The sequence below is a fragment of the Neodiprion fabricii genome, chromosome 5 (genome assembly GCF_021155785.1).
Source record: "Neodiprion fabricii isolate iyNeoFabr1 chromosome 5, iyNeoFabr1.1, whole genome shotgun sequence".
NCBI classification, from domain to species: domain Eukaryota; kingdom Metazoa; phylum Arthropoda; class Insecta; order Hymenoptera; family Diprionidae; genus Neodiprion; species Neodiprion fabricii.
The window spans coordinates 5,601,091-5,618,139 of record NC_060243.1 but is presented as its reverse complement, the minus strand read 5'-3'; the positions used below and the strand labels follow the sequence as shown (position 1 = coordinate 5,618,139).

Below are 17,049 nucleotides of genomic sequence, written 5' to 3'. Positions count from 1 at the left end.
GAAAGAAGGAACATCGCATCACCTTTAACGTCTCTCTTTCGTTTTCAGTACTGATCCTTATGAACAATGATTAATTGGACCGCGATGCGAAATAAAAAAAAAAAAAGATTAATATATATGCACATGTAAGTTCGTAAGGTTTATACGTAAGAATGAATAAAAAAATATTACAATAATTGACAGCGACCTCTAAATATTTTCCTACCTTCTCCAGGTTTTACCGAAAAATTATTTTTCAGTATTTTTCACGAATTTTTCAATCGACGTGTCACAAAAAAAAAAAAAAAAAAAAAATTCAAACAGCGAACCACCCTAGCATCCATCGATTGCTTTCGATAATACGTAATAAGAGAAGTTGCTTCAAAGTTCGAAAGTGTTTCACAGCCTACATTGAAGAAACATCGGCACAACTTACACGCAATGCTGCACCGTTCTCGACACGTGTTCTACGGTCACTCGGCAAAGAGCTGCAGAATTAGTTAAAGCTGGAGTTGAACAGCCTTGCCTGCGTGGCCGTTATATTCCGAGGCAAAAGGTTAGGCGAGGCGAGGAAGCAGGTGAAAGAGAGGAAAGACGTACAATAGAACGCGGAAACGAGAGTGTATAAGGAACAAGAGACGAAAGTTTTTCTTTTTTTTACTTTGTTAACGTGTGTGTGCAGGGTCGGCGGGAGGGGGGATATTTCTTATTTTTTTTTTTTTTATTTTGTTTCATTAGTTTCTCTAAGGAATTGAAATGCGGTACGCAAATCACGCGGTGGGAAGCCGCGTACAACAGAAGTGCCCGGCCATTACCATTACAATGTTCAGAGGCGTCTCTCTCTCTCTCTCTCTCTCTCTCTTTCCTCTCTTTCTCGCCTCTCTCGCTTCGACTATACGTATAACAAATAACGTGCATGACATAACATAACATAACGCAACATAATCGTATACTCCGTACAAAAACCTTTTGCTAAATTTTTTATACTTCGTTAGTTTGTTTTTCACTTTTCTAGAATTTCTCTCTCTCTCTCTCTCTTTTCTCTCTTTCCCCAGTTTCTCACGGCCTTTATTCGACTGCGACCGCACCGTAAAGCCGGTTTTATAAGACTTGACAAAATTTTATCCCGCGAGAGGAGTCGCCACGTGAATTATTATACACACTAGCTGCAAGGAATACGAGCAAGGCACCTATACCTTAAACCCATTTAACAACGAATCGTGGAACACACGACAGCGTGGAATATCTGTAAAAAAAAAATTCAAACATCGAAAGGCTTTTTCCTACTGTGAGGTGAAAATTTTTATTGCCGTCAGGATCTTGAACCGAATCAATCGATTATCGACAAATCGGTAATCGTCGAAAAATCAAATCGCATTCCGTTCACTCGTGCGATTGACGATTATTTCACTTCCACCCAATTCATGACCGATCACTTTACTGTACTCACGAATAAACCGAAACGAATTTCGGAAAGCTTGAACTTTCGCTACACAAGCCGTGCGGTTACACTTGTCGAATTGAATTAATCCTGCATTCCACCCCCCCTAAACTTTACCAACGCTTTTCCACGTCAGCGAAACGCTTCCGACCTTAAAGTGAGAGACGATATGACACGACGACGGTGTAATTTCTGTAGTTTTGACCTGCAAAAGGAAGGACTCGATTACCATCTGAAATCCTTATCCCAGCGGTGAATTGTTATAAGGCGGAGGTGGTTAATCCACGGGGTGCCCAGTTTGTTACAGTTTAGATTATTGTCAAACTTGAGAATCTCGGTGGCTCGTTTCCTTAATGGCTGGGTAGCAGCGACCCACCACCCACCTTAACCCGTACAGCCACCGCACCGAAACCTCTCTCACCGTATTTTATAGTCCTCGGGCACTCGGACCCTGCACCTATATTCGAGGTGCGCAACGCGACGTGGCCGACGGGATAACGGGAAAGGCGAAGATTATTCTGGGACATATAAATTAGCGTGAAAGGCCGCGACCGCACGTACCGCAATCCAATTCTACGGTAGTTAGGCATACCGATCCGTGTAGCTGCGCTGCAGTTTTACCCGAATTTACCCAAAATCTCGTCAGAGAGATTGGGACATTCAATTTGCTCATTTGTTGATTCTGGATACGTTGTTTCTCTTTCGATTTTCCTACACAGATCTTAACTGTACGCATCGGGATTTTTATGCCAACTCGACTGACGTCTGACCCTCAAAATTTCTGTTTTTGTTTAAAAAACAATTCCTGCAATTGTCCCAACTCTGAAACGGTAGCCTGAATTCTTTAGATTTTTTTTTTCATATTCTTGTTAAATTAATTAGACATATTTAAAGTGATTTGGAGAAGGGATTTGCAGAAACTGTATTTTTTATTCCAAAAACTTCGAGACCAAACTCGTGATCGAGCGATTTTTTATTTTTTTTCTTCATTTTATATCAGTAATTTGAATTTTTTTGGTCAGCTGAAACATCGTTCGAAGGGGCTGAAAATTCCGGAAATAAATCTGAAGAAAATCAAAAATGTTAAGGGTCAGACGGGTTGGTTAGGTTCGCATGGAATTTTCCACATATTCATTTTATACCATAATTAAAAACTACAGATCTAGTTAGCGAATTGCAAAGTCAAATTTTTAACTGTAACGAGAAAATCTAGTATATGAATTTACTATTCTTTTAGAATATAATCAATCTTACCATATTTACTCGCAACAACTGCGATAATACGAAAAAATGTATGCAAACCGATTGAACATTTCGATAACAGGAAAATTTATCGCTTACAATTATAATCACCCATTAAATGGTTACTCCGCACCAAATTTTCTTGAAACTTTGACGATATTTAAAGCATTACTGCACATGCATCCGCATTCTTTCCGAAAACTAAAATAATATCATTAACAAGTATACGAAACAAGGGTGAAATTTTCTGACAAATCGATTTCCGCTATTAATTTTGTGGAATGATTTTCAAATTCCGAGGATAGCTCAGATTTTGAAGCAGAAAAAAAAAGTAAAAAACAACTCAATTTCCAAAACATCTCAAAATCCTCCAAAAAGTGTTTCTTCCTGGCAATATTTTAATTTTAAATTGATCGGCTTAATCGTCGACGCATTTGCATCGATCCCGGGAGACTTCGGTGTATCTATCCTGCACAATATTCCCTGCGGCTTGTTTTCGTACGGGTGAAATGAACTGCACTCCTCGAACGGTCGAGTGAGTCATGTGCATCCGTGTGACGCGTTTATAAGCGCATACGCAGGCTGTTGTATTTGTGGGATGGCATGCGTAAGTGCAGAGGCCAAGTGCGTGCACGTACCGCGGAGCTTGCAGTCTATGGTTTTAATACCACGCGCTTACGCTTTGGGGAGGAAAGGGAGAAAAAGACCAGAGTCTCCGGCCTTGCAGTGCGCCGCATCTGTTTCCCCCTTATAACGCATGCGCGTGTTGTACTTATAATATCACGCATGGGTTTATAGCTGGTGTACGTACAACGTATGGGAAAAGCCGTGCGTGCAACACGAGACGGAGGAAACAGAAAGAAACGATGGACGGAAGGAAAGGGAGAGAACTAAACGACGATGAGTATATATATAATTATATTTATATGAACGCGGAACATTATGTAACGCTTGTTAATATATCTTTCTTTGGGTTCAGTGACATATCGCAATGTATACGTGTATGTACGTTATTGTGTGTACTTTTTTCTTTTATCCTTAGAATTAACGGATCCCAGCTGTGAGCTACGGTTCTCGTAGAGAGATTTATTTATAAAGAATGAATGAATTTCTCTGTATCGAGTTATAGATCGAGGACTGAGAAATTGTCGGGGAAATCGAACAGAAAATCATTATTAGGGCCAGAGAAGAATACGGAATTACTGTGATATAATGAAAAATTCTGAATACTATTCATTGTTATTTCCTATTGCGTTTTCTATAGCAAAATAAATCCTATTTGGAGTTGAAATTGAAAAGAAAAAAGAAAAAATTGTTCACTTCTATTTTATATACCCGTAGAATTTCTGATGTATTATACAGTTTATTCAAGCTCAATTCAAACCACATTCGACCGACGAGATAATATATTTCCAGACAAACAATCTCACCCGCTTCCATCAAAGTTTATGAAGAAAAAAGCCAGATATTTACGTATTCTATGTTATTTCCCAACACCATCGATTTCAATGCATCGCATTGTATTGCAATCATATTCACAACACACGTACAACTTTGATGGGATGTTTGCAGTATCGGAGTGATGAACAAAAAAAGGGTTTCTCTATTTTCCGACTTTTCGTTCTCCCAGAAAATAAAAGAAGAGGAAGAATAAATCCAGTGGTGAAATAGAAACGAGGAAAAGCAAAAGCACAAGCTTCGATTTTGCCTGGATAATTATGTCCAAGCATAATGGTATACACCCAGCGGCAATCAACGTGATTTTCAACAATCCTTGCGACACAATTGTAAGCTGTGAAATAAGCGCAGGAAAATCTCTATGAACCGGTGACAAACGAACCGTGTTTTTAAATTTCACATCTCGAGATCTAGAGCGCTCGGTTGTTGCGTTGGGTGACGGATTTAGTTCTAGAAGAAGCTGGAGCACGTCTCCTTTCTTTGCTTTCTCTCTCTCTCTCTCTCTCTCTCTCTCTCGGTCTTTCTCTCTCCGTTGTTATTTTACCTGACGTAATCCAACGCGACGACTGAGTTGAAAATAAAAAAAAGAAACGTTCACGCCCCTCGTTAAATTATAAACCATATAATATCCTAGTCGCAGCTGATCACGCGGCATGCCGATAAAAACCACAAGGATGGAATTTATCAGTGTATAACCGGCATGCCTGCCTCGAGATTGAAGCAGCAGCAGCAGCGGTGCGGTACAAAGAATTATTGTCTCTCTGTTTGCGTGTCTCGAAGCCTCTCGTTGCTGGCCCCATTCCATCAGTTTCAGGGGGAGTGTTGCTACTTTGTGTATTTTCATTTAGATCCTTTAATCGGATTAGCGGCGACTTAGGCCGGCGACCCTGCATCAGCTCCTTAAGTCGGTCCACTTCTACTACTATCGCCTCGGTGTGCACAAGATGAAGAAAACTCGTTCGAATGCTTCGGTAAAACGCGTGCATATAACGAAGACTGATCGGGTTTCGAAAGCGTCATTTTGCTGTCTTTGGTTCTATAGCACTTCGTCTAATCGTAATTCAATTTCGGCGGCGGGGTTGAAGTTTCAAATTTGAAAATTCCGATAGCGCCTAGTTCCGAATTATTTTTTGGAGAAACTTGAGGTAGAGTAATCGAACTTTGAAGAAACAACAATGTTTTGAATGGTCGGAAATGTGACGGATCAACGTTCCGAAATCCAGGATTCCGAAAATTCGATTTACTAGAGAGAAAAATTCCGAAAAATCAAGATTTGATAAAGTAAAATTCCGAATATTAAAATATACTCACACAGCTTAGTTTACTCAACGAGTGGGTGTAAAAGATCAGAACGACCAGGATTCGTAACGTAAAAATATTGAAAATCCAAAACAAAGAAAGATCAAAGGGGTAAAATTTCACCAATCCAAAAATTCACAGACCTGAAGATCCTCCATCATTCGGAATATCAATGTTTCATAGTTTTCAATTTTCTCATTTCCGCACTTTGAGAACTTTGACTTGTCGGAGTCACACACTTTCGGCATTTTGTCCATTCGGAACTTTGCACTTTTGAAACTTTGAACGTCGGGTTTCGGACCTTTCAAAACTCCAAGTTTCGTCCACGTTAGATTTCCTTACTTTAAGTTTCGCCATAAAAAAATTTGGAATCTGGCGCTTTCGGAACGTTTCAGATTCGGAATTCCAACCCCGCCCCCCAATTTCGTTGATAATTCCTAACAGTTTTAAACGCACTCGTCTTCTAAATTCACCCTAATTGCCGTACGATGTCAAAGCTGCTCCACGACGCGACGGACGAAAAAATCTTCGGTGTCAAAATTCCCGAGGGGTTCGTTCTCCAGGATCAAGCGAAAGGATAAGAAGTGCAGGCAGCAGTCGCTTCTCTCAAACCTCTGCTGGGGCTTAAGCATTTACAGCACGTGTCGCATTGTCGGTTCATGTTCGATGTCCCTTTCCACCGCTTTCCTCTCTTTCTATTTAGCTACACCTCCGTCCTTCCATTCCTCTTTCTCTCGCGGTCAAAGGTCTGCTCTCTCTCTCTCTCTCTCCCTCCATAGTCGAGTAACCAAAACTAAGAAAGGGGTACGCCACGCATGTAAAAGTGCTTACGGTGAGGGTGAAGTTAACAACCCGTGTGTCTCACGTGGTACTCGACTGTGTTGAGTATGTTGTTCTCATGCTCGCCGTACTGTTGTAAAGATTAGGATGCAACCATTAACCACACGTGTCATCCGTCCTGTGATAATTGTCCGTACAATTTTGTTACCGGAGGGTTGTAACAGAGTTGGTGCTCGGAGAGTTTCACTTACTTTGGATACTTTCTAGTCTATAATTTTCCTTTCGTTTCACCCGTAATAATTATAATAATCCGCAAGTCACGCGGTGAATAATGTTTCATTGTTTGTAATTTTCATTCTACTCTACGGTGTGCTCAAGGATAGCATAGTGATAATGTGATATTTCGTTATCAGTGTCCGTCGCCTGTTGTTGAAATTTTTCGTTTCGTGGTAAATTAATTACACGAACATATGTGACTATAATCGTATCTATACGTACAAACTCTAGCCCACCTGTCCACCTTTGTCTACGTCGCGTGTGTAGGGTGCGTCAAAAGTGAAGACAAATTTGTTCGCGCTACATGACGATGTGGGTATAAGGCAACAATCCGTATCGTAACGCTCGTTGCCTGGTCTAAACACGCGAAGGAAAAGAAGGAACTAGAAGCGAAAAACAAATTCAATAAAACAAAACGAGGAAGAGAGAGAGAGAGAGAGAGAAGAAAGCCAAGCATAAAAGAAAAAAAAAAAAACCCCGTCTTAAGCCATGAGTAATTGCACGAACCTGCTGCAACGTTAATCAATCATTAGGACGGGTCGTCTAATCATTTTGTAAATGGAATAACATACCCGGAATTAGGTTGTATAAGGTACGTGTGACAAGCGTAGGAGCGGCATTTTTCCCAATAATAAATATTTCCGTGCGTTTAGTTGATTAGAAATTTGATCGGTGAATTAAAAGAGGAAGAAGTAAAAGAAGAAGAAGAAGAAGAAGAAGAAGAAGTGAAAGGAATAAAAATCGAGAAACGAGGAAGGGTCGCTTGATTTAGAAGCCTAAAACACGTTTGCGCTGTTATCGCTTCTCCGACATCGGTGTATACACATAATAATACAATAGAGGAGAAACGAAACGTTGAGGATAAAAATAGTCGGAGCTGAAAACTTCGAACTTTTATCAAGTTTCGGGAAACAGAAATTCTACCTAGATGCTTATCAATTTCTGATCGAGTGGTTCGTTTCAGTTAATTTTCACTTTGTCCGGTTTTCGTTTCCATAAATGTGAAACGCGTGTAAAGTATCGCCTCGTACAAAAAGCTCGTACGTACGTAATGAGACGAACAAAGTGTTCATTGAATTTTTTTCTACAAATTCTTTGTCTGCCTTTTCTTTTTCTGCATCGTTATCTGGCTAGTATTCTAAAAACTATATGCCATGATGCATCATCGGGCTTATATTCTCATTATACTCGCACTGATCGCTGTAAATTGTAGCCAATTTATTACATTTATCGTTGTAATAAATTGGTGAAATTTGAATTACATTTACCTGAATACTTTTCAATTTTTGTTTGTAGGCGCGAATGAAGAGAAGGTATAATAAGGTTGCATTTTTGCGACCACCATTCGACCTGTGCGATGTAGTGCAGATTAATCGAGTCGAATTTCAAGAGCTGCAACGATGGCAAAACCGACGTGCGATAGACAAGATTAAATTCGCAGATTGAACAATCACCCCGCATCCGTTAGAATGACGTGGATGTCGTTGTCACGCGTGAGCGAGATCGTCTATCTAAAGTGGTTGGACAAAAATCGCGATAACGGTACAAATACACTCACGATGTGCGCAAATTTCAAACCAACGTTATTTCAAAACCACGATAACTTTCCCGAAAAGGGGATGATCCGTATATTTCGGTATAAAGTGCAGACACGATACCCATACAATCACGCAAAAAATGGGATGTTGTATTCAAGTTCAGAGTCTATTATTTACTGTTAAAAAAGTTACATATATTTAGACATGGGGAAATAAATGTTTGTTAATAATTAACAAATCATATTTGACTCAACTAAAGTTTGATATCAATATCGAAACATTTATTCCCCCATATTCAAATACACGTTTCTCAACAACAAACAAACTCTTTTCTCACTAAGTGCAAAAGAGTGATCTAATTTAATCACTAATTCGTTTCAACTAAAAACTGTATTGTACGTGTTAAAACGCGTACGAAATCTCGGAGTACAGAAAAAGATCAGTACGGTTTGAATCTCGTTTGGATGATCCTGTTTTTCGCGTGCTTGTTATTACACACACACACGCGCGCGCATATGTCCACATAATTTTGCAACTTTATTCCGAAACTGGCACGTCGCGATAATTTAAACCAGAGATGAGATACGTTTCCGGCTCCGTAATCTCTTCGGCCCAGCATCCAAGATATACGGACACACAGACCCGGCTGCAGGACTTGCCTCTTAAATATTCACGCTAGTGATCCTCTCGATATATTACGAATAAATTCGCGCCCACCCAACCTTCGCGGTTTTCTACTCTCTTACTCGTCCTTCCCTTACTTGCAACTCCCCGCATCTCTCGACGACTATTTGTCTCTTTCACCGACTTTTCTGCCGACTGCAGCTCATCGAATCTGCGTGGGAGGCTGCAATGCGGAGTTTCATGGCACGGCAGCAGCTCCTCTTTAACAGATATTCGTCTCTTATTCGCAGAGATGCTTGTATTTTTATTTTTTTCTTGTTCTCTCTCTCTTTTTTTTCCGTTACCTTTCTTCGGGGTTTTTCAACCCCCCGTGCAACTTGGCTCTTGTTGACGGTGGCAATTTGATACATAATGCAAATAAAATTCACTTGATTTGGAATTCTCGGCACGTATAAGCTGTTGCCAGCCATACTAACGGAGGGGGCTTCGTGATGAGCTGCAAGTTCAGGATTACTGCACTCAGCCGTTGCACCTACACACATATATACAGACACGGTTAGGTGTCTGGACGGGTATACTATACGTGCAACGCCGTCTGGCCATCGGGTTAAGTTTAGAACTAGAAAAATAGAGGATAGAAGATGGAGTTGAGGCTGCGAGGGGATTTGGGAATCAGCGATCGAGATGTAAGGTAGGGAGAAGCTTTGGTCGATCGGTGTAAACTTCGGACCACGTTTTTCTCTGCCGCGATGTTGGGTGGGAAAAGAAAAGTAGGAGAGAAATAGATTAAGAGACGAGACGAGGGGAGGAGGAAAATAAAAATAAATAAACACGGAATGAGTAGGGAGATAGGAGTAGGGGGAGGGGGAACAAAGTTATAGAGATCAGCCGCATTTGCACCTGTTCTTTGAAAACCCAGCTGCCGAATTCCCAACGGTTTCTCTGCTCTTTCGCGTCCATCGACCGTTATTTCAAGTTGAACGATAAGTATAGGCTGCGGTATGTAAGCGCCGCAAAAAGCGATGCGTGTATTATCGCATAATAGAAAATTTTCTAGCTCGTATCACAATCGGATTATCGGAAGATAGTTGTGTCCACGCGGTATGTTTTATTTTTTTTTTTTTTACTTACAAAATAAGAGCATCGAGTAATTTGGCGAAAAAGAAAGATTTAAAAATCAGTGACTGTATTCGGGTCGATTGCTTCGAGGGATGATTCAATTCTTGATTCACCCTTGATGCTTGCAGTCAACGGAAAGACTCGAATCGAGTAACGTGTGTAATCGCTTTAAACAGTCCCCTGTCTGTCATCCCTTTAAGAATTTGAATAATTCAACGGTACACGTAAGCGTAGTAATCGATTGTTTCGAAAACAACAAACTTAGCGCTCTGTAATTGTGAAAAGTGTTTGCTTGGGAGAGCGAGGAAGCGCTTTCCAACAACAGCGAGAAAATTACCGCGATAGATATGTATGAAGTGTAATTACGACTCCTCGAGCGGTACGTCAAGAATTCCTTTCTTACGGAGACACTCGATAGCCATTGATTCTGTGTGCCGCGGTGTTGAGAAGGAATCGGGGGCCGCAATTTCAACAAAATATTCATGAAAGTGGAAGAGTCAAAATTTTCAGCAACTTTATTTGCGCCAATGACAGTGGCGCAAGTGAAACGAAATCCCGAACATGTTATAGAAATGAATTTGAGAAAATTCGATCAACATAAGTTAAGAATATCAACAATTTTAAAAACTTTTTTATTATTAGAACGTTCAAATTATTTAAACTCTATCCTCTTTGATCCGATTGTAATGCTTTTCGGCTCATTTTACTCGATCAACAAGATCCCTAAAAATTGTCCGAAAACCATTGATCTGCAAACTTTTAATGATAGTTTATTTATAAAGTGCGAGCATAATTTTTGACGAATATCTTAAATTTATTCTTATTCACTCTTTTTTGTTTGTTTCTTCTTATTTTTGTACAAAATTAGCCCAAGAACAAAAGTACCGGATAAAGAAACATCAAAGTTCAATAATTTCAAACAATGCAATTATAATAATTCTTTCTTAAACCGTCATTATCTTAACCTGTGTTATTTGACTTTGTTCTGGATTAATTTTTGTTAAAAAAAAAATCTAGAAATTGTTTTCATTCGAGTTAATTTTCATTATCGAAACTAACATTACCAGACATGTTTCAACATATTTGATTATTGAATTTCTAGTCAACCCTTGACCGAACAAGACGACAAGAATTCGAAGCTCGCTGCTGCGATTAAACAAGAAACAAGACTAAAACCAATGCCGCGGAGCAACAAAAAAAAACATGCAAACAATTCACACTGGTCAGAATTCTCTCCGCCGATTCTTCCGCCGTTGCTCGATACAAGAGGGGGGGGTGGTCCGACAAATTTCCGTAACAGAACAGAAACTCACCCTACTCTGCTTGGTGAGATTGGCGCCCATGGGACGGTGGTTCTCGGGGGTGTTCGGAGGGCGGCGGTCGTCCGTGGCGTGGCATCCCCTCTGAGGGGGGGCGGCGTTCTGCACCCCTCTCGGCGCTGGGCCCCACCGACGCACCCTTGTGGCCACCCTGGCGTCGTGTCGCCCTCGTTGGACTCGCAGGCCCCTGAGACGCCGTCGAGGGGGTGGAGGATAAAAGAGAGGGGGCCGACAAAACCGGGGCCCACGCGCCAAGCGTGGAGGCCTGTTGTCGCAGCTGCTCTTATTTCGAAACACGCGACTCAGCGTTCTTCGTTACGAAACCCCGGACGAGTTCCTCCCTTATCGAGTATCTTTCTCTCTCCCTTCCGCTATACGCTTGTCGAAAGAAATTCTCAATATTCACCACGTGGATGATGAGTAGAAGATCAACGAAGAGAGGGGTAATATGGTAAGATAGAGGGAAGGAAGGAAGGAAGGGCGCGTTGATTATCTCGATTTATGTATCCTCTCGTGGCATCTTTTCGACGCTATTTGCTCTCGGCGTTGTTGCCGCTGCGGATTGACTGTGGAAAAAGCACCGCGCCAACAGATGTTTTTACTTCGTCACTCCAACCCGCCCCTCCCTGATGAACCAGCCCACGGTTTCGGTCTCTCTCCAGGATCCGCGTTGCACGACTTGTTGTCGCTGAGATAAAAAATCTCGTACAATCGCACCGTTCCAGGATGCAAATATCGTCCAATCGTAATCCTCGTGTTTTAGCTTCAATTATTCACAGTTAATAACTCACCACCGTGTAGATCCACGTATCGTGGAACACCGTACAAATTGATTTACTCCTCACATTTGTAGAATGTTGTTATCACCGCGTTTATACAACGAACAACGGGTACAAGTGACGTTATAAAAAATAGTATTACGCGGTCGTTTATTTTGAAAATTCTACACAATCTTCGATATCAAATAACGGTTGCGACGCAATAGTTGGGTACTCACACTGACACGATGTTATTATACTAATCAACGCTTCGTCGGGTATAAGAATATAAACATGTATACATGTATACAACGAATACCTCGGAGACGTAGATTAGTAATATGTTACGACAGTGTTTACGTTAAAATCCGTTAAACGACGTTATAAAAACATTGACATACGTTGTACGTACGTACAGACCATTTACGAAAAGCAGGGAAAAAGGATCTCACTCCGCGTTCACATGTTCGTTGGGAAGGGGATGCCGAGGGTTAAAGTTGCGTGAATATCTCGCCAACCGATTGATTCCCCGATCGAAGTGCCCGCCGCGTTTCGAACGTATGCGGTGACATTCGACCGATCGTGCATCGAGCCAAGGGGGATGAAAAAAAAAAAAACAACAACAACTACGCTTGTCAACAAAGCTGGAACGTGACCGAACCACGCATACGATCCATGGACAAAGATTTTCGGAGCGTGTGCATCACGGTTAGGGGACGCCGGCTGACTGGCTGGTCGAAAGTGAACGGCATCGCGGCGCCGTGACTCACTCATCCCCCCAGACGCCATGCGACGCGCCTGCGTCGAGCTTTAAGCGCCGCGACGCCTCGTTGTTATGGGTATTATAGGTACGCCCGTTCCTTTCGTGAAATTTTGCGCCGCAGTTTTAAACGACGAGAAACACGCCGCGCGATTCCGTGGATACGCAAGGGATGAACGAATCTGCGAGTGAATATGGTTCACGTGTTACACGGGTCATCGAATCGCGCTGGATGTCATTCCTCGATGCTTTGTAAAAGCTGGTGTGAAACTTACACGTGGCACGTGAGTGTCGGAAAGGTGCGAGTCGCGTAACTGCCGCGAAATGCAGCAGGATGTAGATGCATGAATATATTTTCAGTACACCGTGAAAAATGGGATTTACTCGGTATCCGATTAACATTCAAGCACGCGTCTGGCTTCCGGGGTCAACTGCGCAACGTTGATGTTTTAACGTATGTATACAAGGCTGGCCTGAAGAATATCGAAAAAGTTTATCTACGTTCAATTTTGATGGAACAAATGGCTTTAGACTGGCCACGAACTTCCCGTTCTCATGCTGCAGGTTCCAAGTTCGTTGAGAAAAGAAAGAATAATATCCAATTCGAATTTCAAAGTACGGATTCGGATTCGTGATTAACGATTCGAAAGCCCTTGGATACGATATTACATGAAAATATGACGATTTTTTTTTTTTTTTTTTTTTTACGAACCGCTATAACGGATCCAACATTACAAGGTTTGGAAGCCTGACCATGGATTCGTTATCGGTGACCCCAAAAAAGTTCAAATTCGTGATGAGCCACTCAACGAACCGACGAGTACAAGATTTCATCGAAATCCAAATGTTTTTAGTTTTTTTTTTTTTCAGCTTATTGAACACGCCAAATTTAAATTTCGCTGATCTGACACCTTAAACCAAAAAAAAAATCCCACGGTAACAATTTTCATTCAAATCGATTCATCAATTCTCAAGATATCATCATTTTTATTGAACGTTTGTTATTTAAATAATTGAAAAGATACTGAACCGATGAAAGCAAAAATCTAATCAGTTCCAGGTTTGGTTGCAATAACGTTTCTTTTACCTCTGAAAACCCGGCTAAAAACGGTATCTAAGTTAAAAATCGGCAAGAGCCAATCGTCCATCGATTTATACTGCGCATTTTGAGTTGAGAAGAAATTATTGTTTCGTGCTGGGCAGGGATGGTTGTCGTGTATTCTTCGCCATGGGGGTCGGTGACGTCAGTCTCTGTGTACGGGAGTATATAAAGCAACCCCTTCGTGACTCGCGGGGTTGACGTACACGTATAAATACCGTTGGGCATGCGGAGCGGCGGTCGGCTGGCGCAGCATGAATGACGTTCGCATATCTGGCATCGCGCCATAATTTGTAGGTCGGTATTAACCCCGCGTTAAATACACCGAGAGCGAGCACATCGCGTCGGTCGGAGGAAAAGTAGGAGGAAAAATAACCGGATCGTCACGCATATCTCGGCCGACGGCCCGACTCCGGTGTTAATCCGATTTTAATTACTTTCACAAACCCATAACCGGAATCACCCGTGGTAAAGGATATTCCACATCCTTACCAGAGCCCGCTGCTACCAAGGGCGGGCAATCGAAACTATGAATTAATTACTCGGGTGATTCCGCGGTGGCCGAGAGGCTAGTAGAGAGGATTTCGCGTTTCGGGAATGGAGATTATGCCCGTTCTGTGTATAAGGAATTCATGCCAGCCGAATCGCACATGCGTTGTAATACCGCCTTAATTCCCTTCGCAGACACTATCTTGTTATTGGCCATCGGTGATAACGTGGTTCGTTTCACGTAATCTGCGACGATAGAGAGTGGGTAATTTTGATAAGTACTCGACCCCTCAACTTTCACGATGACATTTCATATTCTGCCACCAAGTAACACGCCACGAGGATCGTTGTAACGAAATCAAATTTTTTTTTGTACGTCATGGTAGCAAATTAGTCCGGGTCTAGGTGAATCTGAAATGTTTCGGTGAAACGCTTTTAGGCAAATATTCCAAATCTAGCCAAGCCTCGTCGCACGGTCTAAGGTATGAGAATTTCTCGAGGGAGGTATGCACCTCTCGTGATATAATTTACTCTGGCAATCAGGACGAATGAAGGGTCGTCGGACGAGCGACCTGCAACCCTTATACCTTATATATACGCTTGACAGCAATAGTCGTAAAGTGCGTCTCAAGGTTTTCCTGCACCTTGGATTCCTCGCTCCCTCCCAGCTCTGTCACTTCGCAAAACAATTAAATATCTCGTGCTGCATTTCGTCGAATTGGCTGAAGAAAAAAAGTAATATATAAAAAGAGAGAAAGAGAGAGAGAGAGAGAGAGAGAGAGAGAGAGAATTAAATATGAAAAAAGCACAAATTACGTGATATTTTCTCTAATTGGCTCCATTCTCTCGCCGTACGTAACAATGCCTAATTGGTTTCGTTCCTGCAGCCGTATAAAATATCGCACATGCAGGACACACCTGCCGCGTTCGACCAACTCGAACATGTTATACATACACGAGCAAAGGTCGTGTACCGAATACGTTCAAAGAACGAGGCTCGTGAAGTCGGGGGGTGAAAAGAGCCGCGTGCTTGGTTAAACGATTTGTTAATTGATTTCATTAATTAACGTATTCAAAGGCAAAGCTGCGTCAGAGACGATACGAAACGAACCCTGCACGAGGTTGAAGTTAGTAGGGTTAACGTAACGAAACGTCAAAGAAAAAAAATCATTACTGTGACGGTAATAATTTCTGAACGACTTTCAAGGATTTGCCCTTAAAAAATATTAGTATCCTTTCTTTATCGTTGCTTATCAAATTTATCAGACGATCCTGAAGATGCGAAGTAGCGAGTTGTCCCAAACATGCAATGTTAGAATGACGTTACTAGCTTCGTCCTCGTAACCCTGCAGCATCGAGGGTCTCGGTCTCGAGTTCAGAGCCCGTCACAGCGCACTTCGACCCAGCTTAAACCCATCTCTTGCATCCAGTCGTGTGCTGCAGCAGTCGTCTAGACGCGAATGGAAGGTATGAGGCACTTTCGCTATTGCGTGATTCGATTTCAGGATAGATTTCTCCTACCCGCAAATCGAGACCCTTCGACCACGTGGACGAAAATGAAATCGGACGCGGATTGTGCAGGGTTCAATAATCCTCGGTGTGGAATTGATTCAGAGTTCAGCGAGAGTCCTGGGACAGGACTCCGTATGCAGATAAGAAACATTCAAGAGGAACAGTGGAACCGGAGTTGAGAAGCTGGAAAATTCCTCGCCCCCCCCCCCCCCCCTGACGTTTTCCGTTGACAATCAAGTCCTTTCAATGGAAATTCAACTTGATCATTTCCGCGTTTGAATCGAAACGCGCGGCGGATTTGGCGAGGATTCGATTAAACGGTAGAGGCGTTTGGCCCGAATGGTATCGGAGCCGGGATTAATTAATTGGCGAAAGTCTGGTCGGACGAGAAGGGATGGCGAGGATCCGTCGACGGCAGGACGCGGTTCGTTACAGTCGTAAATTCAAGGATCTTCCCTGTGCGGACGGCTGTATTGTCTGGCGTATTTCTACGATCGATCCTCGAGTGCCCCTGATGGTGCGTAAGAACGACGACGACGCCGGAGGGCGACGACGGGCGTCGCCGCTATTAAAGTGTATTAACAAGTTGCCAATATCAGAACTGCCACGAGACCTTTTCGCCCTACGTTAGACGAAAGCGAAACCGGCCGACGTCGGAGACATTCTGGGAGGCAAACAATTTAATATGCGATCCCCCTATTCCGCTCTTTCGCGGCTCGCCCTCTCTTCTTCTCATCCCAGACTCTCCACTATTCTCAGCTGCATACCTTATCTCCCTCTTTACAGTCACAAAGGACAGAAAGGGACTCCGCGTCCCATCCATCCGCCAGAAAGGCCGTCGTCTTCTATTTATTGGAGCGCGTGCATGCGTCGGTTTCAGAGTTCGGTTGGTATCGTCATCTCAGATTTTCAACGGATTCCTTATTCTCGGTGAATTTAATTCACCCGTGCGCCTTCGATCGTTCTCTATCGGGGATGTGATATCAGAAGAAAATATCGGCTGTCCAATGGTGTATATAAGGACGTATGCGCCAAAAATGCGAATTTTGTAAGTTAAAGGTTTTTGTCGACACGCTCTTTCGGCACAAAAATTTGTTTTTATTTATCACATTTGTAAATGGTACGAGTTCGTCATAAACTATATGTATAAATAAGTCATAAAGTTCGAGATGAAAGGGCATAACCGACAGTACTTACGACTTTATACCGTCAATTGATAAATTTATCAATTTCAAGGTACCTTCCGTTAAGTTTTCCGCATAAATACAAATGGGGAAAAAATACGCCTTTTTGCCTTTACGCGTGGTAAAAGTTCGTATAACGGTGCACGCGTCCTTATGCCATTAGACACGCGAT

At 42.3% G+C, this 17,049-nt stretch overlaps 1 protein-coding gene across 9 annotated transcripts in view; it reads right to left on the bottom strand.

Annotated features, from left to right (window-relative positions):
- Positions 1-17,049, bottom strand: part of LOC124183460 — a 162,484-nt gene that overhangs the window by 31,495 nt on the left and 113,940 nt on the right. The window contains exons 1-2 of one of the 9 annotated variants that reach the window (XM_046571986.1): positions 11,867-12,418; positions 11,070-11,763 (exon numbers count right to left, since the gene is read on the bottom strand). The exons of 7 other annotated variants lie outside the window; for them this stretch is intronic. In XM_046571986.1, coding sequence (XP_046427942.1) covers positions 11,070-11,099 — 30 coding nt within the window. In that variant the 5' untranslated portion in view covers positions 11,100-11,763; positions 11,867-12,418. Of the gene's footprint in view, positions 1-11,069; positions 12,419-17,049 lie in introns of those variants that run through there. One more of the 9 variants, XM_046571985.1, reaches the window with a different exon arrangement.